Source organism: Narcine bancroftii, chromosome 6 (genome assembly GCF_036971445.1).
Source record: "Narcine bancroftii isolate sNarBan1 chromosome 6, sNarBan1.hap1, whole genome shotgun sequence".
Lineage (NCBI taxonomy): Eukaryota > Metazoa > Chordata > Chondrichthyes > Torpediniformes > Narcinidae > Narcine > Narcine bancroftii.
The window spans coordinates 83,460,484-83,485,891 of NC_091474.1; the positions used below are offsets into that span (position 1 = coordinate 83,460,484).

General features: G+C 44.2%; 1 protein-coding gene across 3 annotated transcripts in view; it reads right to left on the minus strand.

The window, feature by feature from the left end:
* The window catches only part of unc5b (unc-5 netrin receptor B), a 313,598-nt gene that overhangs the window by 114,476 nt on the left and 173,714 nt on the right, over positions 1 to 25,408 (minus strand). For all 3 annotated transcript variants that reach the window (XR_011340201.1, XM_069885579.1, XM_069885578.1), the window contains exons 2-4: positions 16,822 to 17,043; positions 6,502 to 6,645; positions 1,833 to 1,936 (exon numbers count right to left, since the gene is read on the minus strand). Coding sequence is in view for 2 of the 3 variants with exons in the window: in XM_069885579.1 (XP_069741680.1) it covers positions 1,833 to 1,936; positions 6,502 to 6,645; positions 16,822 to 17,043 (470 nt within the window). In the remaining variant the exon portion in view is untranslated. The remainder of the gene's footprint in view (positions 1 to 1,832; positions 1,937 to 6,501; positions 6,646 to 16,821; positions 17,044 to 25,408) is intronic.

Genomic DNA, 25,408 nt, shown 5'->3' on the forward strand with positions numbered 1-25,408 from the left:
GTATTTAAGACAGAGATTGATTAAGTTCTTGATTAGCCAAGGCTGTGGGTGAAGGCCGGGGCATGGGGCTGAATGGAGAAAATGGATCAGCTCATGATTAAATGGCGGGGTAGACTTGATGAGCTGAATAGCCTATGTCTATGGCCTATATCTTATCGCCTTCTCCCTGGCCTCCGAAAAGTGACATGGAATCCTGCACAGCTATCCCACATCTCAGCTGCCTTGCACACTGTGAAGATCTTCTTGGTGGAAGGTACATCACTGGCCATTACACACTAGAATGATCCCATGCAGTAATAATCTCTTCAGGTTTTGACGAAGGGCTCAGGCCTGAAACATCGGTGATATATCTTCACCTCCTATGGACAATGCAAGACCTGCTGAGTTCCTCCAGCCTTTCTGTGTTTTTACTGTAATCACGGCATCTGCAGACTTTCTCATTTCTTCATTGTCTGATGTGCACACATTTATGCATTTGCTGAATGAACTCATTTGTTAGGATCATCCAGTAAATTAATCAGGGGAGAGGCTGTCACCCCATTTCCCACGTCATACACCAGTGGGCATCTTTGAATTATGACAGCAGAATCATCCCAGCATCACAGTGTGCCAAAACAGATGACGGTTATTTAAAGCACCTTAACTTTGGATCTATTTAACAATCACAGCACCTGATAGTAATATTTGTAAGGCACTCTGGTAGCTGTGAGGACCCAGAGGACTGGAATGCAGAAGGCCGTGCTGGGACTGGTGATGGCTATTCTGTCTAACACCATTGAAAATCGTGAGAGTGGTGTCTTTTTGTGTGATAAATTTAAATTAGGCACAGGGGGAAAGGTAACATTCAGTAGTTTGCAAATACACTTTGCAGAAGCAGCTACACTTTTGCCTCTGTTGAAAGTTCCGTTCCGTCGCCTTCAATGCCCCAATTGCAGATGTGGCATGACTGACCTTCCACCAGGTAGCACGTTTAACTCCAGTGACTGATGATGGAGCCTGATTCAGATTCATATATTGGATACAACAGTGGGGCTTAGGCTGTGACGGGTTGGCGAACCATTTATAAGTATTCTGAAATAAGGAAAGTAGCAACAATTTGCACACTCGCTTCACCACCTCCAGTTTATGGGTGGGAGAGAGGAAGTCTTTAGTGAGTGGTGCTAAATGCTTGCAAGGATATCAGCCAAGGAATGAGCATTTGTCAGAGCGATGTAAAGCATAGTGACATGCCCTTTAGCCCAGAAGAGCATCAAGAACTTAACCCTCATTAATTCCTGTTTTCTGAAAATCCTAATTCGCCACCCCGTTTCCCCCCCACCTCCCCCCACCACACACACGTCAGATTCTACTTCTCACCAACACATCAGGGATAAAACATTCACAGCGGCCAATTAACCTGCCAAACACACATCTTTGGGATGTGAGGGGAATCCAGGGAGTTCACCAACTGTTGAGAGATGATCATGTCCATAACAAGTCTCCAAATGTCACCCTCCTTGTTTGCAACACCCGAAATGAGAGTCAGCAAAGTTTTCTCCCCTTTCTTGGCCTCATCTCTTTTTCTGACAACTGTACACTAGAATGTTCCTGTGAAACCTTTTGTAAACTGAAATTGCGTAAAGCAAAGACCCATTCACTACTATTGAAGGCTATTTTCATTAAAGCAAAACCCCATTCAAATCCCCCCCCCCAAATATCCTCTCAGTTCTGTGATGAATTATGAATCTTTCCTCACAACTTCTCCAACCTCTGACTGAAATTCACCATAGTACTGTATTGCTGATAAAAGAAATAGACCACTCTGATTGCTCAGAAGGTCATATGAACTGTACCTCAACTGGTGGGACCCCTCCTGGAGGGCGACATTGAAGGAGGACCTCATGTTCCAGAGACACATCCGTTCCCAAAGGTTCTTGTTCAAAGTTTTTCCTCAGGTCTACAGAGAATGAAACAAAGACATGTTGAGATTGTGTTGAATTGGAACTTCCAACAAAATCTCTCAACCCCAATGAGTAAGGCTGCTCTTTAACTCCTCGTCAGTTAATGTCAATCACGGATGATTCAGGGCTGATCATTGCCAGTGTCCACCAACTATGGTCTGCCAGCAAGACACGTATTGAACAGAACATCTGTTAAAAGGCACAGCTGAGTTGCAAATGATCTTTTAACTTCAGGACAAGAACCATGAATCATGTTGCAATTTCATTCAGTTGTTATCCATCTAAGTCCATGTATTTGATCAACATAATACATTTATGACCTGTGAACATGACTTACGGCAGCTACTGCATTTAATCTACTGAGGTTAAAGGCCTCTCATGGGAAAGGAAGATGGAAGGCACAGAGAGAAGGAGACACCCCTTGCATCTCCTCAGCACCCTCCAATGTAATGTTGGAAATGCAGCAAGAAAATTACACACAGAAGCTCCCACCATAAGCACGTGGTAACAATCATCTAACCCAGTACTTTCTTTTTGGTTATGGCCCCCTTAGGAATCTGCTCAGAGTTGATTGGCCCCTCCTCTGTGAAGCCGTCAAGTTGAGTTGGCTTCTTCCCTACTAATCTCCTAATGATGACATAAAAAGACCTATTTAAGATTTCAGTGTGTGACCCTCTTAAATGTGCTGGGGCCCCCGGGAAGTGGGGCGTGGGGGGTTACGTCCAGCACCTGTTGAGAATGGATGATCTAACCTATTTCTGGTGCAATAGTTTTGATTAGTGTCAGCTTTAGTAATGGTGTTGAATTTATTATTGAAGTGAGAAGAGGGAGAACCACGAGAAGACTGTCGAGCAATACACATGAAAGCCTGAAAAGCAGGCAGGAGGAGGGTATCCTCCGTTCAGATGAGATAAAGATGAGATAAACATGACCAAAGTAAATTAACAAACAATCTAACAGGAAAATAAATCTATGAACATGTCCATTGGGAACAGTTATAGGATGAATGGTTTTCTGATCACTGGCCTCAACTTCACTTTTTGTAAATTTTGGTTTCCTCATCCAGCATTTTTGTGTCTCTCAGAGCTTGCTTTACAACAATCACCTTTGCACAAGCAAAAAAAAACTTGGATCTAATTTGTGCTTAAAAATTGGATCAATTTGTACATTTTTAGGAATTAATTGGTGGCCAGCATGACCCCAGTGGGTTGAAGGTCTGTTTGCCTGCTATACACCCAAGTCACTGGTTCTCAACCTTTTTCTTTCCACTCATGTATCACCTTAAGCAATTCCTTATGAACCCTATATCATCTAATGCCATAGGTTAGAAGGGATTATTTAAGGTGGTATGTGAGTGGAAAGAAAAAGGGGTGAGAATCACTGATCCATGTCATGGTTTATTTGTCACAGTAAATGTCATTCAGAGAGAGAGTTCTTCTGTCCAACAGGTTATCTCAAACATTACTTCTTAAGGGCAGTACTGTTGGCGTAGCGGTTTGGGCAACACCTTTAAAGCACCAGCAATTGGTACTGGGCCTGGGTTTGAATCTTGTACTGTCTGCAAGGAGTTTGTCAGTTCTTCCCATGTCTGTGTGGGATTTCCCTGGGGACTCTGGTTTCCTCCCATGGTTCAAAACGTTCCGGGGAGTGTAGGTCAATGGGGTGTTATTTGGGCAGCATGGACTCGTAGGGCCAAATAGGCCTGTTACAGTGCTGTATGTTTACTTAAAAATAATTTAATTCATACAGCCATACAAGTAGAAGAGCACAATTAACAGATAAAAATAAAAATCAACTGGTGCCAAGGAAGGACAGCATGATAGCACTGTTGTGGGGTTAATTCAGGAGCCAATGGCTATAGTGAAGAAACTACCTATTAAAACCAATGGTGGGAAGGGGGTGCTTAAACACTCTTGAACCTTCTCCCTGATGGGAGGAGGGAGAAGAGAGTGAGCTCGGGGTGCGATGGGTACTTGAGTACATTGGTTGCCTCTTCTCGGCATTCATATAGATTGGAAACAACCCAGTCTTCAGCAGAGATCCCTGAAACTTCGCCCCACTTTGCACTAATTTGCCAAACCAAAAATGGCCCATCCACACAGGATTTTGTTTTTGCTGGATAACCAATCCTATCTGTGGTCAAATATCACCTTCAGCTCAGTCCTCATGGAATAATTGTGATATGGCACCTTGTCAAATGCCTTTAGGCAAACAAAAAACAGATCCTTTCATTCACCTTCATCCATCCTGATGGTTACCTTCTTAAAAAACATTAACAGACGTATCAAACACAATTTTCCTTGCAGGAAACCACATTAATAATAATAATACTCTTGGATAGAATCATTGTTTCCTGAAGAATGGATTCCAGTATTTCCCAAATGAAAGATGTCAACCTAATAGGCCTGCACTCTCCTCTTCTCTTTCTTTAACCCAGTGTGGTATGGTTGCTGCAGAGAAATTGATCAGAGGTCAATCTACAGGACCATGAGAATGGCAGAGAGGATCACTGGCATCTCCCTCGTCCCCTCCCATCAACGTGATCTTTTGGGATTGTTGTCTGGAGAGGGCGTGCAAAATCATTGAGCATCCCTTCCACCTTGCACACAGCATCTTTTCAATGGGACAACTGCAACACATATACGGAAATGTCTAAATGGTGCAGATTTGCAGAGAGATCTGGAGAACAGATGTCAGCCAAAGCAAAATAGAAGGAAAAAAAATGAGAATCACAGGAGAAGTGAAAATCAGAAAAAGAAGCAAATTGCTTGCAATTGAGAACAAGCATAAAAGGGTAATTATTCCAAATAAATCTTTCATTCAGGTACTCATCAAGAGAAAACATGTGCTCTCGGCAAACACAGAATAATCAATGATTGTTATAAAAGATTTGGTAATCCTCGACAGGCTAATCAATCTCAGAATAGATAAACTCCCAAGGGCAGTGAAACAGAGTTAATGTTTCCAGGTCGATGACCCCTTGTCAGTTCTGACAAAAGGTCGTCGTCATGATTATTAACTCTTTCCCTGTTCACAGGTGCCACCTGATTCGCAGAATGCTTGTGTTTTATTTGAGAGGCATCGCATCTTCGGTATGTTGCTTTGCAAACTTCTTCAAGGGCAATAGGTATTAATTCCTGGCAAAGGTTTGAGTGAGACAGCAAAAAAAATCCTTGGTGGATTCTTGGGACAACTGGACAGAGGAAAATGCAGCCATTATTGTCCATCCTGAAACGGACACAGCAATCAGGGCTGAATGGCTTGCATTTATTCATTTTGCATCAAGGCATTTGACTCTTCTAACTGTCCTGGCAGGGACTCATTGCCAAGACCCTTGCTCCACCTTGTATCATCCTTCAGACCAGCCATTCTCTGGGGGCACAACACATTTTGAGGGTAGCCCATGGACTGAAATCAGAAGATATTGTTTATGTTGTAGGTAGCTGACGGAAGGAACTAACTCAACCTGACGACTTCACAGGGAAGAGGGCCCGTAAACTTTGAGCAGAGTCCTCATGGTCCCATAGCCAAAAAAGGTTGAGAGTGGTGGCTTTTTAGACAGTGAAGTATCAGCGGGTGAGGTGACTGCAAGATGTGCAGTTCTTTTCACTCCAACCTAATGGTGCTAATTCAAGAAGAAGAAAAAAAGGCAACGTTCAGCAGCAATGTGTTCCCTCACCCACTTTGGAATCAGTGGCTGCAATTAACCAAGCCTCCACCTGAGGTCAACGTAGAATCCGTCGGGGGCAGATGGCGCAAAGGCTGATTTGTAAGAAATGGAGGAGATATTGGTGCACTGATGGCAGTGGAGGGGAAACCACATTTACTGAAGGAGAATTTCTCAGATTTTTAATAATTTAAATTTGACATACAGCACAGTAACGGGCCCTTCCAGATAATATCCCAATCAATGTACAACCCTCATACATTTTGAATGGTGGGAGGAAACTGGAGCATCCGGAGGAAACCCACACAGACTATGGGGAGAATGTACAAACTCCTTGAAGACAGCGCTGGTTTCAAACCCGGGTTGATTGCTTTGTGCTAACTGTTAAGCTAACCATGGTGCACAGATGACCTGGAATGGAAAGTCTTGTCACGTGTGCTGCTTCATTGAAGACTGCCATTTTGAAACACGGGTGGCGTAATTAGTGTAGCGGTTAAAACAACAATATTACAGTCCCAGCAACATGGGGTTTGAATCCGGCGCTGTCTGTAAGGAGTTTGTACGTTCTCACTATGGCTGTGTCAGTTTCCTCCATGTGCCTCAGTTTCCACCCACCCTCCAAAACAGTTGGGGTTGGAGATTAGTTGGGTAGCATGGAATCAGCTTCTACTATGGTGTTATTTTTTTGATATTACCATGAGAAGAGGCAGAAGTAATGTTACTGTAAATAAATTAAAATAAATCTCTTCCAATCACATTGTGTAAACCAATGAGGGCAAAAACATTTGCACAAGGCAACTCCAAAAGAACAATGAATGAAAACTTTCTACGAATGTTTGTTGATCAAACTGACTGCCTAGGCCATAAGGTACAAAATAGAAGAGGTATACACACAGGCAATTCGAACGAAGGCTCTTCTACTCTTGGTTGTGCCCGAGGCACTCCAGGCAACACACTGGCACCAGAAGTCTTCCAAGCCAAACAGCTCTTCCACCTGCTGACGGGAAACCTCGATGTGAACCTCCCGAACCACCAACCCTGTGCAACAGAAGAGAATGGTTATAAAAGGGTCCAGCAGTGAACAATAGTGGCTGTTTCTGCACGGGCTGGAGTAAAGCAGAGAGGCTCTCAACACAGTGCAAGACTGAGCAAGTGCCTCATTATCAGAAGGACTATTCTGGTGTCCTCTCAGGTGAATGTGCCAATAGTGTGAGGAGAGGAAGAGAGTAACCCTCATGTCCTGGCCAGTATTTATTCCTCCAATAATTATCACTAAACCAGAGTAATGCATCATCATATAATAATGCTGTTACTGTGAACAAATTGGCTACTTTCCTCTAAATACAAGATTGACGACATTTCAAATGGTCAACTGGTTCTGAAGCACACTTGAAAATCATGACCGAAAGACATCCTTCTTTCTTCATGTCAATGGTTTTCCAACCGCCTTCACTTTGCAACCCCATGTTCAATGTCTTCAATCTGAAATTTTAACTGTTTCTTTTCCCTTCCACCCTTCAAGCAGCATCTTTCAGCTGCTCCCAGTGGGAAAGAGATACAGGAGTATCAGAGCCAGCACCGTCAGGCTGAGAAACAGCTTCATCTCATGGGCAGGGGGAATGCTGAATGACCGAAGGAATGGCTCTCACTAACCATCCGAGACCCACATACTTTCAAAACAATGCACATGCATTGTTTGTATGTATGTTACGTATGGCTGTGTGTCTGTGTATTTTGCACCAAGGACTGAAAAATGCTGTTTCGTCGGATTGTACTTGTGCGATCAGATGACGATAAACTTGACTTTCCACAGATACAGCCTGACCTACTGAGTATTTCGAGCAACTTTTTCTTTTCTTTTAGATTTCCAACTTTAAAAAAAAATTTTCACCCCACGTTCAGTTGGTGGGCTAATGTCCCCCGTCCCCCCTGCCATCTTTGGCATGACAGCAGTACTGGCTACCATTTTCTGCTTGCTTCTCAGATCCATTTTGAATCCTTGACATCAGAGTCAAAGGGTTATTTTGCAAGCAAAATGTGGGAGGTATTCTCCACACAGCAAATTTCCTCTCTGAGAATGAAGAAGAAAAAGTTAATAGCTCAACATTTGTTGTTGCCAACAGAACAAGTAATAAATTTTGGCTCAACAATGAATAAATATGCTGCTTTTGTTGGAACAATGTTGTAGTCATCTTCTGTAGTGATGTAAGCACACACAGAAGAGAATCCTGTTATAAATATGCTTGCACTTGCACATACATTTTTATCCTGATCAGCTTATAAAAAATTGGATGGTGTTTTAGGGACATCAGCCCTAAGCCCTGTCAACCAATGGGTTGTTGTATTAAATTGGAGGTAACCCCTTTCAGTTGGTGCATTATCAGGGAATGTACAGGAATGGAAGTGTCCAGCATTTTTATTTGAAAGCTCAGTTGCAAGTGGCCACTGATTTATTGTTTATAATCAATCAAACAGATTATATCAGATGTCATGACTGATTTTCCCGAGTGCCACATCTCTAGGGCCTTCCAATTAAAAATGTATTGACTTCCCTTTTCAGGACCTTCAACACCTGGGACAGAGAACTCTGCAACCCTTAAGGTGCTCTAGACGGAACTCTCACGAATCTTGCCAGAACATCCCTTTGCTGGAGATTCGCCCACCAGTGAAACCATTTTGACCTCCATCATATTTGGGCCCCTGTTGATCACGTATAGTTCAATAAGTTCATAATCCATCCTTCTAAACTCCAAAGACTATTGATCTAATTTCTGTCCCATTCTGGCCAAGAAAGAGCTCCAACAACAGGGAAGGACAGAATTTATTCAGTCACTATGTGATAGATAGCATAACTGTAAGCTAAGTTAACTGGTCGGGGGCGGGGGTAGGCCAATGAGTGACTAGTAAAGTGCATCAGTTCTCTGGTGTACAGTTTCAGTGGAAAATGTCAGACATATCAAATAACCAGCTCTTTATTTACTCAATTCAGCGACCCAGAAACATTTCCCAAAGCTAACTGTCTCTAATGTATTTTAGATTTACTCTAATGTATCCGGTCTCTATAGTTTAGTACTAGCATAAATAACCAGCTTTGACTCTATGACTTAAGTCCTTCCCTCAAGCAGATGAACATTCAATTAAGGTTCAGAAATTGCCTTACTGCACAAACACTCAGCATAGGCCTCCCAAATTCTCCCTGAATTTAATGATTTAGTTAGAATGATTTAGCAGCAATCTATTGTGTATGTGTTACTGCTGCTTTATGGAATTACCCTCTTCCCCTTCAACGCCTTCTCATGAAGGCCACCTCTTAGACCAAGTGGTTCTCCTCTCAGCCTGGGAATCACCTTAGATGCTTAAACCATGCTGGAAGCACTGCACAGGACATTGGTGACTAAGTTGGAAAAAAGAGAGGGAGAGGGAGGGGGAGGAGAGAGAGATGGGGAGAGGAAGATAAAAGGGGTGGGGGTGAGAGGGGAAGATGGAAGAGAAAGGAGGAGAGGGAGAGAAGAGAGGGGAGGGAGGGAGGGAGTGAGAGAGAAAAAAAACTTTTACCCTGTTGGTTTATTTGAACAAACAAAATTATTTCCTTGGTAGAAAACATGCACACATGAGTATTGAAACCTTGCTGCTAATGTTGTGCTTTTTTTCCTGCGATGAGAACACTCAGATCTTTATCCTGACAATGAGCAGGTCAGACATCTCTATGTGAGTTATTGTTTTTCTACTCGTGAGATGTGGACAACAATCGGGAAAAACAAGTTTGCCTTTCTAATTGTGTCCTGAACTACGAAACCTGCCCTCATTTTGGGGACCAGTTAAAAGCAAACAAGCAAGGATGGAGCCCATGCAGGCCATTTTCTTTCCCTGGACGGGCCCTTGTGACAAACCATCAACCTCAAGGTCACTATTGTTTGACAGCTCTTTAAATTCTCCATTGATTTAATTACAGGTAAATCTCTGTTCTCTGGCAACGAGGCAGGCTTGATGATTACTCAATGTGCTGGAATACTCATTGACCATACCCATATCTCAGTCCAGCCCCTTCCACCCTCGGTGCTGCCCTTTCCCTCAGCAATACCCTCCCCTGGCCCATCAACTCCCATCCCTCTCCGCTGTCACTCACTCCCTCCGCTCAGCCCAGGGTCCTGTCATCTGCCACGTTGACCCTGTCAAAACCTTTGAAATGCAGGACAGCAGACCGTACCAGTTAATAAAATAGTCGATAATAAAAAAAAGCCTTTCCTGTACTTGAATTCATGTTCTCCAGCTATTGCGGAAAGATCTCTGCACACTGGTCTACTGTCTTTTTAAAAGAATACAGATTATTCCTTTCAACTACAGTAAAAGTTGAAATAAAAGTTTATATTTGTAAAAGTAAATGTTCTCTGAAGCAACACGCAACCCCTTGGTGAAGATGGGAGCAAGCATTCAGCCAGTGAAGCGCCCCGGTAAACACCCCGCCTTCAGCAGCTGTTTAAATAAAGTTGTGTTTGAATAAAATTAAGAACTGACCAATGCCGCTCGCCGCTGGGGCGACTCTCCCAAAATGTCTCCTTATCCTTGCCTGATAAGTCTTTATCTTTATTAGTATTAAGTAAATTTAAACTGGGGAGGGGGGGTTAATTATGATGTTGACATGTTTAGTGTAGCGGTTAGCGCAACACTGCTACAGCATCAGCGACCAGGATTCCAATTTAAATTTACATTTTTTAAGTTACAGGAATTACCTGATTAAACTTTATATTTTGCAGTCTTTTGTCTTTTAAACTGTTTATTCTTAATGCAGATGTATTAGACATTGTAAGAGTCAGTCTCAAGCAACCGGAAAACTAGCTTATTTGGCATCCATGATTCCCCATTGGGGCAGGATACTGGGATCTTACTGAATATGACATCAATATCAACATGTTACTTGCACAAATTGTAATTTTTTTTAGTCAACTTTTACTGGTAATGATCTGGACTGATCTGATCTGATGATCACACATCTGTGCTGTGCCTGTAATTATAATCCTCCCACTTTAACATTCCCAAGCCAGCTCGGGACATCTCTCCACACAGTTCATCTATGGTGGGCATTTTTGTCCTGTTGCTTTGACCAATCCAAGCCCTTTTTTCCCTGATGCTCACAAATGAATCATAATGTCTTTGTTTTATCTTCATATTAAATGCATTCCCAATGACAAATAACCATTCTCTGTGGTTGTTTATGGGAGTGTTCTGTTTACCACATGTTCATCGCATTGTACAGCATAGAAACAGGGTTTAGATTGTGGTCAACAAGAAAATCTGCAGGTGTTGGGGTCAAGTGGAGCTCACACAAGTGGTGGAGAAATTCAGCACCTCACACAGCATCCATACAAAGCAAAGGTAGCCCGAGGCCTTCTTCAGGTGGGTTCACATGTTCGCAATGACCATCAGATACCCACCATACTAATCCCATTTCCCAGGACTTGGCCTGAAGCCTTGCGCACATGAACACGGTGTTCCCTCCATTAAAAGAACCTCACTCACTTACCTGTGATGCACTTTCCAACATCACAAGCTACAAAAATGCAGAAACTCTGTGGGGGCAAAGGCAAGGGTGCTAATGGTAATGGAATTGGCCAGAGAAGAGAGGGAGTGAGAGTGATCTGCTCAGAGCTGGCTCAGACTTGATGGCTGTCACGCTGAAATCTGTAAGAAGAACCAGGAAAGGGGGGTGGGGGAGGGGAAGGGAATTTAGAGCCAGCCACTCTAGCTGAAAAGCCAGTGAGCCGAAGTTGGAACATGATGGGTTAGATGACCTCCTGTGCTTTCGTTCCTGTGATCATACCCCTGCTGTTAAATGGAGGAAGGCAGTTTTCAGTATCTGTTATGATTGGAAAGAAGCAAGTTAATGAGCAAGGGGAGATAAGTGCTACTCATAAAGACAGTACTTTTTTTTCTGTCTTGTTAAGCAAAACAGGAAGCAGAGATTAAATGAAAACATATGCACATAATATAGAAATTTTTTAAAACTTTGCATATCAGCAGAAGTATGCCACCAGCGCCATACAGGAACAGACATTATGGAGACAGTGTCCTGAATGTATAATTACAGGTCTGTTCAAAGGCTGCAGAGCTTTGCAAGGAGCATAAACAGACATTAGCCTTTAGCTTCAGTTTTAGCTGCCTCCTGCTCTGCTCCCCCTGCAAACAACGATATGTAAAATGAAACGTGGTTGGCTCTGAATTTTCACAGCCATGCCCCAGGCGCAGAGAAAGGAAAAGCAGCCAGTGTTCCTTTCACTCCCCCTAGAAGGCAGGGGTCCACTCCACCCCCTCCCCGCAACGTGGTGGAATGCTGAGGGGGAAGGCTGACTGGCGCAGAGTTAATCCTGGAAGCTGCGGGAATGTCGAGACGTGAAGGGCTGACTGACTGTTTCTACCCATGGACAATGAACGATCTGCTGACTTCCTCCAGCAACTCCATATCTGCTTAGCGAAGATGATATCCCTTTATGGCGTTACAGCTCTCTTGGCCCTCCAGTCGTCAATGGTGCATACCCCTCTGAACAGCGCAGAACAGGAACAGGCCCTTTGGCCCACAATGTCTGCGCTGAGCATGATGCCAAATCCAATTAAACCTCATCTGCCTGCACAAGATCCATATCCCCCCCATTCCCTGCACATTTCACGCGTCTGTCTCAATCCTCTTAAACTTTCCATTGGCACCTTTCCAGTCTTCATGGGGTCCTGGGAACTTGGCGACAAGACAGCATTGAATCAACATGGAGACCTTCTGTGAGGGGAGGTGTTTGGCAGGATAGAGCAGCATTCAACCAAACTAATATCTCGCCTGAACTCCCCAATCTGGGTACATGAAAATACAGTCAAATCCCTGGTATCCAGCACCTACAGGGATATATGCCTGTAGGTTGCCCGAAACACACACTTACTAATACATCTACATTACACAGTTTAAAGGACAGCACAAAAATGTAAAGTAATGCGAGAGAAAATAAATCAGCATTGGGCATCCTTAAATTATGTCAAGTTCACTTTAATCGGGTAATTCCCGTAATTTATGAAGGGTTGTGGGCAGTGATGATGAGGGAACAAGTTCGAAGGGTTAGTATTGACCCATAAACCTGATTACATGTGGAGGCCCTTCTGGGAAGGACTGGTGACATTTTGAACAAAATTACAGAAGTGGATTTTTCCACAAGATCCGGAGTTGGACCTTTTGGGGAGATATTGGAAATGTGAATTTTAGACTGTCCAGATATCAAATTCAGTTCGTGAAGGTCACCTTGACGGTGGCCAGGAACTGTCTCACGGTTTCGTGGAACTCCCAACTAAACACCACACGATGGAATGTTCTCCCTTGGAGAAAATCACTTGCAATTGAAGAGGGGAAACATGACACATTCGTTAAAGTATGGCAGCCAGGTCTGAAATAGGTGTAGATTGACCAGCTCCCTCTCCCCGTGAAATACGGACGTTATAAAAACCCGTCCTAGCAGGGAAAGGATTGGAGTGAATGAAACGGAACAGGGCACAGGCGACATGCAGGTTTTCATTTTAGCCCTTTTTTTTATAGTTTGGTTTATCTTTTCATTTTTATTTCTTTTATTTCTTATTTGACTGGTTTATAGTTAATGAGGTTGTTCTTATTTTTAAGTTTTTGGTGGGGGCTCTGAACCCCACTTGTATTTGTATAATCGGTATGGCTATGTGTTTGGGGGTAAGGGGAGGAAAACACAGACTCTGTACATTCTATGAATGTTGAAAAAAATTGTATTGACAGTTAAAATTACTTTGAGTCTGTAAAAGATCATAAATATTTTTTAAAAAAGCAACAGGGTTGCATGTCTGCACACACAGCCCCAATGTATAATTCATGCACATCAGATACAAGTTAATCACTAATGATCATAACTCCCAACAGTACAGTGAGGGTTAAACAAATGGTACCTGCCACCCCGCTACGGCATACCAATTAGCAAAGAAACAAATGAATGATGGATTGAAAACACAAAATCTACAGACTCTGTGATTGTAGTAAAAACAGACAGAAGTGCTGGAGAAACTTGGCCGGTCTCGCAGCGTCCGGGGATGTATTACTGACATTTCAGGCCTGAGCTCAGGCCCAAAACATTGGCAATGTATCTTTTCCTCCCCTGGATGTAGTGAGACTGCGTTGCTCCTCCAGCATTTCTGGCTGTTTTCACAAATTAACTACCACCTACAACCAGTGAGATATGACAGTTTCTCCTGGTTGTACGCCACAAATCGCCGGGACACATGTTACACCTGATACTCCAGCGTCGCTCACGGCTCACAACCTGAATATGGTCTCAAGAGCTCCACGTGGTGGGCTTTGTACTGCAGCCCTGGCTTGGGGTAGAGACTCAGGAGTGCCCACCTGACCCAAGGTGCAGTGGAGAATGAATTGCATGCTAGCTCCACCTGTGGGTGGATCTAACCTTGAATGGCAGGGCAGGTGACTTCCGACATGTTTCCCATTGGCGGGATGGGGGGGGGGGTGTTGGGTGACGCTGGTCTTATCAGACCTGCTTGCTTCCAGAAAGGACGTGACCGTCTCTATTACAGATGAGCAAGAGGTGACCAACGCAGTGGTAGGCATTTGGACCATTTCCTAGCTCAGCAGCCAGAAACATCTCTCTCTCTCTCTCTCTCTCTCTCTCTCTCTCTCTCTCTCTCTCTCTCTCTCTCTCTCTCGTCTAATGTCATCATGACCTCTTTCATCAATTATTCCAACAGAGGTCCTTTCTGATAAAAAAGAAACTCCAGATGCTGGAACTTTAAGTGAACAAGGAAAAGCTGGAGAAAATCAACGGCTCAGGGGACATCCATGGAATGAAGCAGGCCGTCTCCAATAAAGGAACAATTAACTGACCATAGGGCACGGTCTGCTGGGCTTCATTAATTTGTTGTGAGGTACTATTGCATCTCTGTAAATCTCTGGTGAGACCAGAGATTTACTCTGGTGAGAGTATTGTGTTCAGTTCTAGTCACCTCATTATAGGAAGGATGTGGAAGCTATAGAGAGGATGCAGAGGAGATTTACCAGGATGCTGTCTGGATTGGAGGCAAGGCGAGCAGAGCTGGGGGCTTTTCTCTTTGGAGTGAAGAAGGATGAGAGGCGTCTTAATTGAGGTCTACAAGACTGTGGAGAGCCAGCACTTTTTTCCCCAGGGTGGGAGGAGCAAACACCAGAGGAGATCTGGATAAAGTGAAGGGAGGAAAGTTCAGGGGAGACATCGGGGTAAGTTAATTTACACAAAGAATGCATTGCCAGGGGTGGCGGTGGAGACTATGAAGGCATTTAAAAGACTCTTAGACAGGCACATGAAAGAAAAATACAGGGTTATGAGGTAGAAAGCTTTTGTATATTTTTAATAAGTACTTTTTTGGTGTGCAGTAAAATCCCTGGTGTCCGGCACCTATGAGGTTGGTCAACATTGTCATGGGTGAATTTTCCATTTCCTTGAGATTGTGTTACTTGATTGGCAAACTAATGGTGACACTCATCAATTTTACACTTTCGTAATATTTACTTATTTACTCTGAGTGATTTTTTTTTGCCAGTTGCTTGAGGCTGCGGGTTGCTTGAATTCCGGATCTCGGGGTATCACTGTGTATAGGTCGGCACAACATAGTGGCCGAAAGGCCTGTACTGTGCCATAATGTTCTATTCTCTTTGTTCATTTCTTCTCTCTTCTGTCATAAATTTTGAGCAGGAAACTAGATCCAAGTCTAGTTTTGTCAGTCATGTTGACAAATCACATATAGACCCAGCTAAAAGGTGGCAACTTTTCTTCCCTGAAGTGAATTCGAAAACCAAATGTTACATTCACTGAAACAAGCACGCAAATAAATAACAGATTTGTTTAACTGAATTTAAATTCCCTGCTGTCACGGTGAGAATTGAACCTGCGCCTTTGGACCAATTAAGTCCGCAGCAAGGCCATTTTACCACCATGCTGATTTGCTTCAGGTGTTGGGAGATGAAAGACAATTAATGAAGCAAGAGCTCAAAACTTCAGCGGTACTTTTCTTTGGCAAAGGAATATCTCGAGGCCCAAGATATCACATCATCGAACTCAAACCCAAAATGTTTTGTGGTCCATAAAGTGCTCCTATGAAGCGTTGCCACTGTTGCATTGTGGGGAAGGAGGCAGCCATTTTTGCACATCAAGATCCCACAAACATTTGGTGAGGTGAACTGGTTCTGACCTTTGGTTGAGGAATCAACTTTGACCGGGATTATTTTCTTTTAATTTAAGATTACATCAGAGAAACAGGCCCTTTCGGTGTATGTGCCCATGCCAGATAATTGACTTACAAGCCCCAATACAATTTTTGAACGGTGGGAGGAAACCGGAGCATCCAGAGGAAACCCACGCAAACAAAGGGAGAATGTATAGACTCCTTACAGACTCTTACAAGATTCCCTGTTCTTCTGAACAGAAGCAGATGCTTGATAATCATGTCTCACTCGAGAGAGGCCACCTCCAATTGTGAGACCCTGCCTCAGTGACTACATACTGAACATCAGGTCTTGGGACTTAAATAGTACTTAAATCTCTGAGTCTTCTCAATGAAATGGTGGGGGGAGGGGCATGAGAGGGGAGTTGTGGAACTCTCAGTGAGTTCAGAAGCTTACTCTTTCCTCCAGCACTCCACCCATTTCCCCCTCCATTCACAGAGCCACCACCTTTCCCCTTGTTTGTTGGTGTTCCCTCTCTCCTTTATTGCCTCCTGCCTGTGGGACCCTGCTATTCCCCCTTCCCGTCCCCCCACCATTTTGTTCAGGCACTCATACCTTGAAGGCTCAAGCTCGAAACTTTGGTTGCGTAACCTTCACTACATGAGGTAAACTATTGGACCTGCTGAGTTTCTCCAGCACTGCGTTGTTACAGGTTGAACCTCTATTATCTGGCACTCTGTGGTCTGGCAACACCTGTGGCCTGGCAAATTTTGAATCTGCCACCGTTAGTACAAACTCCTTAGAGGCAGCGTGGGATTCAAACCCCGGTCTCGCTCGCTGGCGTTGTTAAGGCATTGCACTAATTGCTATGTTAACCGGGATTCGATTTGTGATATATTTGATCTTTTTAGCTCAGAAAATGGGTCTGATTGAGGTACCTTTCTATGGTCAAGGAATGGCCAGGTGCCAATGTCACCAGATTAAAGAAGTTCAACCTGAACTTGGAAGCTTACCCGTGACTTCATCCACATTTTCCTCGGTCACATGGTCCTTCTGGTGCACCCAGTCACCATTGCACTTGAAGTAGATCTGTGTGGCTGGGGTAGCAGTGCACGCCATCATCACCGGTTTGTTCTTCACGATGTAGGCGTCACTCGGCTCCACCAGGAACCTCGGCAGTGGCTCTGCGGCAGAAGACGGAAAGGACTCGGGCAGCACATCACCATAATCGGTCCCTGTGGGGGAACAAGAAGAGGAGGGACAGAGATTACTGACAAGCATGGTCTAACTGAGCGGCACTTAATATACATTACAGATTAGTCACAAGGGCCATCCATTATCCCGAGATAATGGTACAAGTTACAGAGTTCCAGGAGTTAATCAATCAAGTCTGGTGTCATAACAAGCATGCAGCAGATTTTCTCCAGCCTAATATGTTTACAATGTCTTTCAGTCCAGATAATAAGAAAATATTTAGTTTAGCTCTGTGCCAATGACGACCAAATGCCCCTTTTATACTCCCAATATTTACAATCAGTCATCCCCCACCTCAGCTGACAAAGATTTGTGTCCACGTTCAAGATGGATTCTTTCTACACCTTAGAGGCTATTAACTGAGTAAAATGAACCATCTAAAGAGTTGTCAGGTCAGCCTTGTCCTCCCAGTCCAGGTTTCAGATTTCCTCTCCCTCCTTCATTACCTGCACCATTTAGAGTTCCAGCACACCTGTCATCTAAAGGCTGCTCGCTTGTTGACAGCACTATTTCTCTTTCAACAGTAGTTCAGGCTGAATGCAATAGGGGCTTCAATCATTCTTTCCCAGAGATCAGAAACAGCTACATCAGCAATAAGAGCAGATAAAGCAGATTCTCCTCTCCGAATGCCTCTGTGATTCCCCAAATCAACTGACTTTTCCTGCCCTCTCTGTACTGGTGGCAGCAGACACACGCAAACATGCACACTCACACCCACCCACACTCCCTCACACGCGTGCATGTACACACAAACATGCACACTCACACCCACCCACACTCCCTCACACGCGTGCATGTACACGCAAACATGCACACTCACACCCACCCACACTCCCTCACACGCGTGCATGTACACACAAACATGCACACTCACACCCACCCACACTCCCTCACACGCGTGCATGTACACGCAAACATGCACACTCACACCCACCCACACTCCCTCACACGCGTGCATGTACACACAAACATGCACACTCACACCCACCCACACTCCCTCACACGCGTGCATGTACACGCAAACATGCACACTCACACCCACCCACACTCCCTCACACGCGTGCATGTACACACAAACATGCATACTTGCACGTATGCACCCACCCACGCTCACACTCCAAGGGAACAAAGGATAGTGGGTATATGGAACAAACCACCAAAGAAAGTGGTAGAGGTGGGTGCAATGGTAATGCTTAAACGTTGAGAGAGGTATGGGAATTGGAACTAGCTTGATAAGTCAGCATGCACAGGTTGGGCTGAAGGGTTGTAAAGCCCTACAGCCTTGTTGCACCAACAGATTCAGTGTTGCTGGCTAACCTTGAAAGTTTCAATGTAGAAAGTATTGCCTCCTCGCACAATCCCTTTATACCCCTTGCATCTGTTCTTCCATTCACTTAGACCATGGCTGGTCGTCACTCTTGGTGAGTTGCTGCAAGGGGTACCCACAGCAGCTATGGTGTGGTCATGGAGGAGGGAATGAATATTCCTGGTGTTAGATGTCCAGTGAATGGAGCCATGTTGTAAATACTCCTTCAGGTAACATGGAAACATCCCATTACACTCATGGCATGCCTTGTATTTGGTAAGAAGGCATTGAGGAGTCGGAAGAGTCATGGTGTAGCATTACACCCAATGACCCATCCAGTACTGATGACCATTCTTTTTGACCTACTGATGTTACTCCATCTGCTGAATTCAACCAGTGGATTGTTTTTGATTGTGGTCAAGTTCATTTCCTGGCTGATAGCTAAAATGACTCAACTGCTGCACCCAAAAGATGACCAGTTAGATCAGATATAATGGACACAAGGTGGGGTGGAAAGGGGAGAGGGATGGGGGGGGGGAGAGAGGGAGGGGGGAGAGGGAGAGAGGGAGGGGGGAGAGGGACAGGGGGAGAGGGACGGGGAGAAGAGGGACTGGGGGGAGAGGGAGCAAAATAATGAGAAAATTTGACTGCAAATTAACTGTTGTTTTGTTGCCTGCAAGGAAAACTATTGGCAGCAACTCAGACTATATTCCAACAGTAAATGTCAAGAATAAGTGACCAGCAAAGAAAAACAGGATGGAGGTCAAACACAAAAACCAGATCCATTTATGATTATTCAGTGTAAATGAGAGAAAGAAAATGCAATAAGCCCAATCACTGTAAATTTATACAGGATACCAAAATATTGTCAACAAATCTTCAATAAAATGTTAACACCCTAAATTCTGGAAAAAAATCATTGTTGATTCTGAGCTTTGAGATACACTTATGGAAAGCTGTATGATGTTTTTGACCAGCAACCTGTCAGACATGAGAAATAGGAGCAGATGTTCATTCAGCGTTTCCCACTGTTCTGCAAATCAACAAGATCACAGCCGAATTTTCATGCCTTGCTGTAAGAATCCCGAGTTTCCCAATCTCCACAAACCCAGCCAATCTTGAAGGTTCCTCAGAAATCAGGATTTTCTCGACCTCATCTGCCTCCGTCTTCCCATCATCCCAATCAGTTGTTCAGTTCAGTTAATGCCATCCTCAACATCCATTGGAGCGCTTACATCCCTAACGTCGAAGTACTCGAGATGGCAGAGGTCGACAGCATCGAGTCCACGCTGCTGAAGATCCAGCTGCGCTGGATGGGTCACGTCTCCAGAATGGAGGACCATCGCCTTCCCAAGATCATGTTATATGGCGAGCTCTCCACTGGCCACCGTGACAGAGGTGCACCAAAGAAAAGGTACAAGGATTGCCTAAAGAAATCTCTTGGTGCCTGCCACATTGACCACCGCCAGTGGGCTGATAACGCCTCAAACCGTGCATCTTGGCGCCTCACAGTTTGGCGGGCAGCAACCTCCTTTGAAGAAGACCGCAGAGCCCACCTCATTGACAAAAGGCAAAGGAGGAAAAACCCAACACCCAACCCCAACCAACCAATTTTCCCCTGCAACCGCTGCAATCGTGTCTGCCTGTCCCGCATTGGACTTGTTAGTCACAAACGAGCCTGCAGCTGACGTGGACTTTTTACCCCCTCCATAAATCTTCGTCTGCGAAGCCAAGCCAAAGAAAAAAAGAAATAATGATACTTTGCATGCCATGGTACAGAGAAACTACCTCTAAATGCAAAATACATGGCCTGAGATTCAACGTAATTATTCAGAACTTTGTCTGGTTGAAATCACCGTGGTCATCATAAATTTGCATAGCATGTTCGAACACTAGCTCTCTTGACTGGCAGACAGTTTAAACTCAGGTACCAAATGATACGCTTCACAGCCTTTCTACAAATCAAGGCCAGGAAAGAGATTCTCGGCCGCACAGTTAGTGTAGTGGTTAGTGCAATCCTGTTGCAGCACCAGAAATTGGAGTTCAAACCTGGCACTGTCCATTTGTGCGTTCTCCCCATGTTAGCGTGGGTTTCCTCCTGGTGCTCCGGATTCTTCCCACCATTTAAAACATACCGGGTTTGGAGGTCTACTGGGTATAATTGGGCAGCATGGGCTTGAGGGCCGAAATCACCCATTACCGTGCTGCATGCCTGAATTTAAAATTTAATAGTGGATTAATAATGATTAATATAATGATCCATTTCTTCGGATGCAAGGATTGACAACGAGATAGACAATAGACTTGCCAAGGCAAATAGCGCCTTTGGAAGACTACACAAAAGAGTCTGGAAAAACAACCAACTGAAAAACCTCACAAAGATTAGCGTAAACAGAGCCGTTGTCATACCCACACTCCTGTTCGGCTCCGAATCATGGGTCCTCTACCGGCATCACCTACGGCTCCTAGAACACTTCCACCAGCGTTGTCTCCGCTCCATCCGCAACATTCATTGGAGCGACTTCATCTCCAACATCGAAGTACTCGAGATGGCAGAGGCCGACAGCATCGAATCCATGCTGCTGAAGATCCAACTGCGCTGGGTAGGTCACGTCTCCAGAATGGAGGACCACCACCTTCCCAAGATCGTGTTATATGAGAAGCTCTCCACTGGCCACCGAGACAGAGGTGCACCAAAGAAGAGGTACAAGGACTGCCTAAAGAAATTTCTTGGTGCCTGCCACATTGACCACTGCCAGTGGGCTGATATCGCCTCAAACCGTGCATCTTGGTGCCTCACAGTTCGGCAGGCAGCAACCTCCTTTGAAGAAGACAAGAAGACCACAGAGCCCACCTCACTGACAAAAGACAAAGGAGGAAAAACCCAACACCCAACCCCAACCAACCAATCTTCCCTTGCAACCGCTGCAACCGTGTCTGCCTGTTCCGCATCGGACTTGTCAGCCACAAACAAGCCTGTAGCTGACGTGGACATTACCCCTCCATAAATCTTCGTCCGCGAAGCCAAGCCAAAGAATATAATGATCTTGAGGCACCCACATTACGTACTGTTCAATACAAACACCAGTCATCACTGATCCACATTGTACTAACATGCTCAAAAGCATTGCTCACTGCAGTTCTGTTCCACCCGTGAACTAGGGGAAGACGAGCCGAGAACTTTCTTGTAATCAGAATGCTGCAGAGCCAAGGTGGCAGGGAACTAATTATATTAACAAGACAATATTTATGAATGGGCCACGTTGGAAATGGAAACAGTGTGAGCATGTGCAGTAACAGATTCCTGCCATCTCTTTGACTGTTCCCCTCTGAGATGTGAGAAAAGCCACCTTATCTGTAAAATCCTCCAGCCGCTGCCTGTCCACCCAGATTTCAGAATGAGATCCTCAGTTTCAAGTAATGATTGAGGAACGAGTGCTTGCTGGGAGACTAAGGAACCTTTTGGTTTCCCTGTGAAGGGAACTGCAGTTTAAGAGCAGGACGTGGCCATGCCAGGTTTCCGCACCCAGGACACAGAAGAAGGACTCTGTCACCCTGATGTAGGGAGGATTCCATGAAGGTGGAAAGGGTGCATGAAACATTCAAGAGGATGTTCCCAGGACTGGAGGGCTTGAGTTATAAGGAGAGACTGGATAGGTGGGGAAATCCCACCCCCCCCCCAGGTGAAGAGGGCGAGGAATGGACTGATAAATTTTTTAATTTAAATTTTAAAATTTGGACATACAGCACAGTATCAGAACCTTAGCCCACCAGATCGTGCTACCCAATTACACCCAATTAACCTACAACATTTTGAAGGGTGGGAGAAAACCGGAGAACCCAGAGGAAACCCATGCAGACACGGGGAGAACATACAAACTCCTTACAGACAGAGCCGGATTCCAACTCAAGCCACTGTAACAGAACAGCCCTAACTGCTGTGCTGACCAGGTCGCCCTGCAGATACAAGAATAAACATACAAACGCCTTACAGTAGCAACAGATTTGAACCCGGATCGCTGGAACAGCGTAACGCTAACCGCTACATTAACCACGCTGGCAATTGATAGACGCATATAAACATGGAGGGGCAAAGATAAGGTGACTTGTTCATAGTCTTCCCCATGGTAGAGAAGTCTAAAATAGGACACCATCGATTTATGGTGAGAGAAAACAATTTCAAAGAAACATGAGGGGAGACACTTTCACACAGACAGTGGTGCAGAGGTGGAACCAACTGCCTGAGGAAGTGGTGTTGAGAAGAATAATGACACTTTTAAGGACATTAGGACAGGAACATAGAGAGGACAGGTATTGGACAAACACAAGCAACAAGGACGAGCTTCAGTAGGGTCAGCAAGATCAAAGGGCCAATCTCGATGCTGTGGAGCCCTATTATTTGAACTGCCAAGCACTTCACCTTCAGAGCATGTTACACATTGAGCAAAGCCTGAAGGCTTACTCAGGTGCTATAAAAATGCAGCAGAGAATAGCAGTTTATTCCCAAACTTGCTGGATTGTGCTTGGGTGCATCAAGCAAATGCTGGTTGACAAGAGAAAGCAAGGCTTCAAACATAAACAAGGTGCTGCAATTGTCTCCTATGGCCAGATGCCTTGGCTAATGGTAAAGAAATATTGTTCCAACCACTTTAAAACCTGGCGCCCTACCAAGGGGAACTCAGATAAATAAAGAGGTCATATTGGTCTGTGGAAAAAAAAACACACACACAAATGGAAATCTCCACTCATTTTCCATGCAGTCAGTGCTGAACAATATTGGACCTCTTGGACATGAACAAAGATTTTTTTTTAAATTTTGAGTGAGTCGTTGTCTGTTCTCCCTTTGCTTTTGTTCTGCCTGAATTTTAGTGAATATTTCATCATAATGAGAAGTTTCACAACACTTCATAAGGTGAACCGATCATGAAATGCTGTGGTGTCCGTGATATGGACAAATGTGACCATTATCTTGAGCCATCAGTTTCCCCAATGCCTTTTATGTGGCAGAATGACGTCTCGCTTGATTTCCACACATCCCGCATTTTTGATAAGATGACAGACTGTGACTGCATCTGTTCCCTGAGATGAACCCATGGTACCATCCTGAACAAGAGTAGGGGATCCTCCCTGATGTCCTGGCTGACTCACCTCACTAAATTAAATTACCTGGTTGTTATCAGTTTTCCATTTTTTGGGATCTTCCTTTGCCAAAAATGGCTTTCTACATTACAAACTGTTTCTATTATTTGTTGGCTGTAAAGTACAAAGGAGCCCTATGGAAATACAAGTCTTGCCTCTGGCTTTCATTGCCCTTGGGCTTTAACTTTTCAGCATATCTTTGGACTCTCCTCCGGGCAATCTTCAAGATTTCTTAACGGCTCCAGACCTTTTGATGCACTGGCAGGTGATTCCGTTCTGGCAATTGAAAACACATCTTGGCAGGGTCGCCTCCCTGTGTCTTCATCAAGCAATAATATCTGTGAAAAGCAATCATCTCCAAAAATTCAACCCCAGAGACTTTGAAGGAACCGTTATGAGGAGAATTACAGTGCAGTTTTAGGCTCAAGTTTTTCAATGGATTGAGAATGAATCTCTACTCTATAACTAGATCTTGGACCTGACACCGACTACCTGGAGTTGGGATTATTGCAAGGAGAAGGAAGGAATGAATGATGAGTTGTCCAAATGCACATGAGAACACAGTTGGGATTATTGCAAGGAGAAGGAAGGAATGATGAGTTGTCCAAATGCACATGAGAACACTGTATAACAGCTTAACAAGATAACAATTACTCAGCTATTTGGCACACAGAAATCACCATGACTTAGGAGCAGGAATGAGCTATTCAGTCCTTTGAGTCTGCCTTGCCATGAGCCGATCCATTTCCCCACTCAGCCCCACTTCCCAGCCTTCTTGCCATAACCTTTGATCCTCTGGTTGATCAAGAACCTATCAATCTCTGCCTTAAATACACCCAAAGACCTGGCCTCCACAACCTGACCCGTGACACCAAATTCCAGTTTTACCACCCACCAGCTCAAGAAATTGCCCTGCATCTCTGTTATAAGTGGGCACCCTTCAATCTTGAAGTTGTTCTAAACATCAGTGGTTCTCAACCTTTTTTCCCCCCATTCTCTGTAGTTAGTAAGGGATTATAAGGAGTCCCCAGGTTATGAACGAAATCTGTTCTGAAGTCTTTCTTCAAGTTGAATTTGTAGGTAAGTCTGAACATCATCGATGCTGTGTGATTAGTAAGGGATTGCTTAAGGTAGTATGTGAGTGGGAAGGGAAGGTTGAAAATTACAGCTCTAGACCCAATTGTTACTGAAATATTTTGCTTGAGAAAAATTATCAATTACCCTCCATTTCCTTTTGAGTTATAAAACCGTGCTTATCACGAATCAATTAGGTACGATTAAAACAATGGTTTTCAAACTTTTTCTTTGCACCTACATACCACCTTAAACAATCCCTTACTAATCACAGAGCACCTAAGAATGACATACGGAATGTGAGTGGAAAGAAAAAGGTTGAGAACCACTGTCTTTGAACATATTTTATCTTTCCATGCACATAAAACAACTGGAGTGAATTTATCGAAATCGGCATCATGGGAGGTTTGTACAGAGCTTTTCTTTTTCTCTTCGTAAATGGCCTTGTAGCTGAAGCCCTTGGTAAATAGATGGTAAACTTCTCTGTATTAGGATCTTGCTCCTCTAACTTTGCCATCCCTGCTTCAATGAGATGAAAGGCCACACATAGTCTGTTCGCAAGTACGTTTTCCTTAAGTCGGACGTTCTTAATATCCAGACTTACTCTACTTAAGGTGGTTTATGAGTGGAAAGAAAAAGGTTAAGAACTACTATTCCACCATGGGAATTAACCTTCCTACGATTACTCTGTGAATTCTTTACAACATTTTAAACCGTTCAGTACACTGAAGAAAATACCCATGCAGTAATGTGCCAAGTCCATTTCAAAGTATTAAGAAAATGAGCATTTATTATTTAAGGGGCCTTATTAATAAACGTGTAACCTT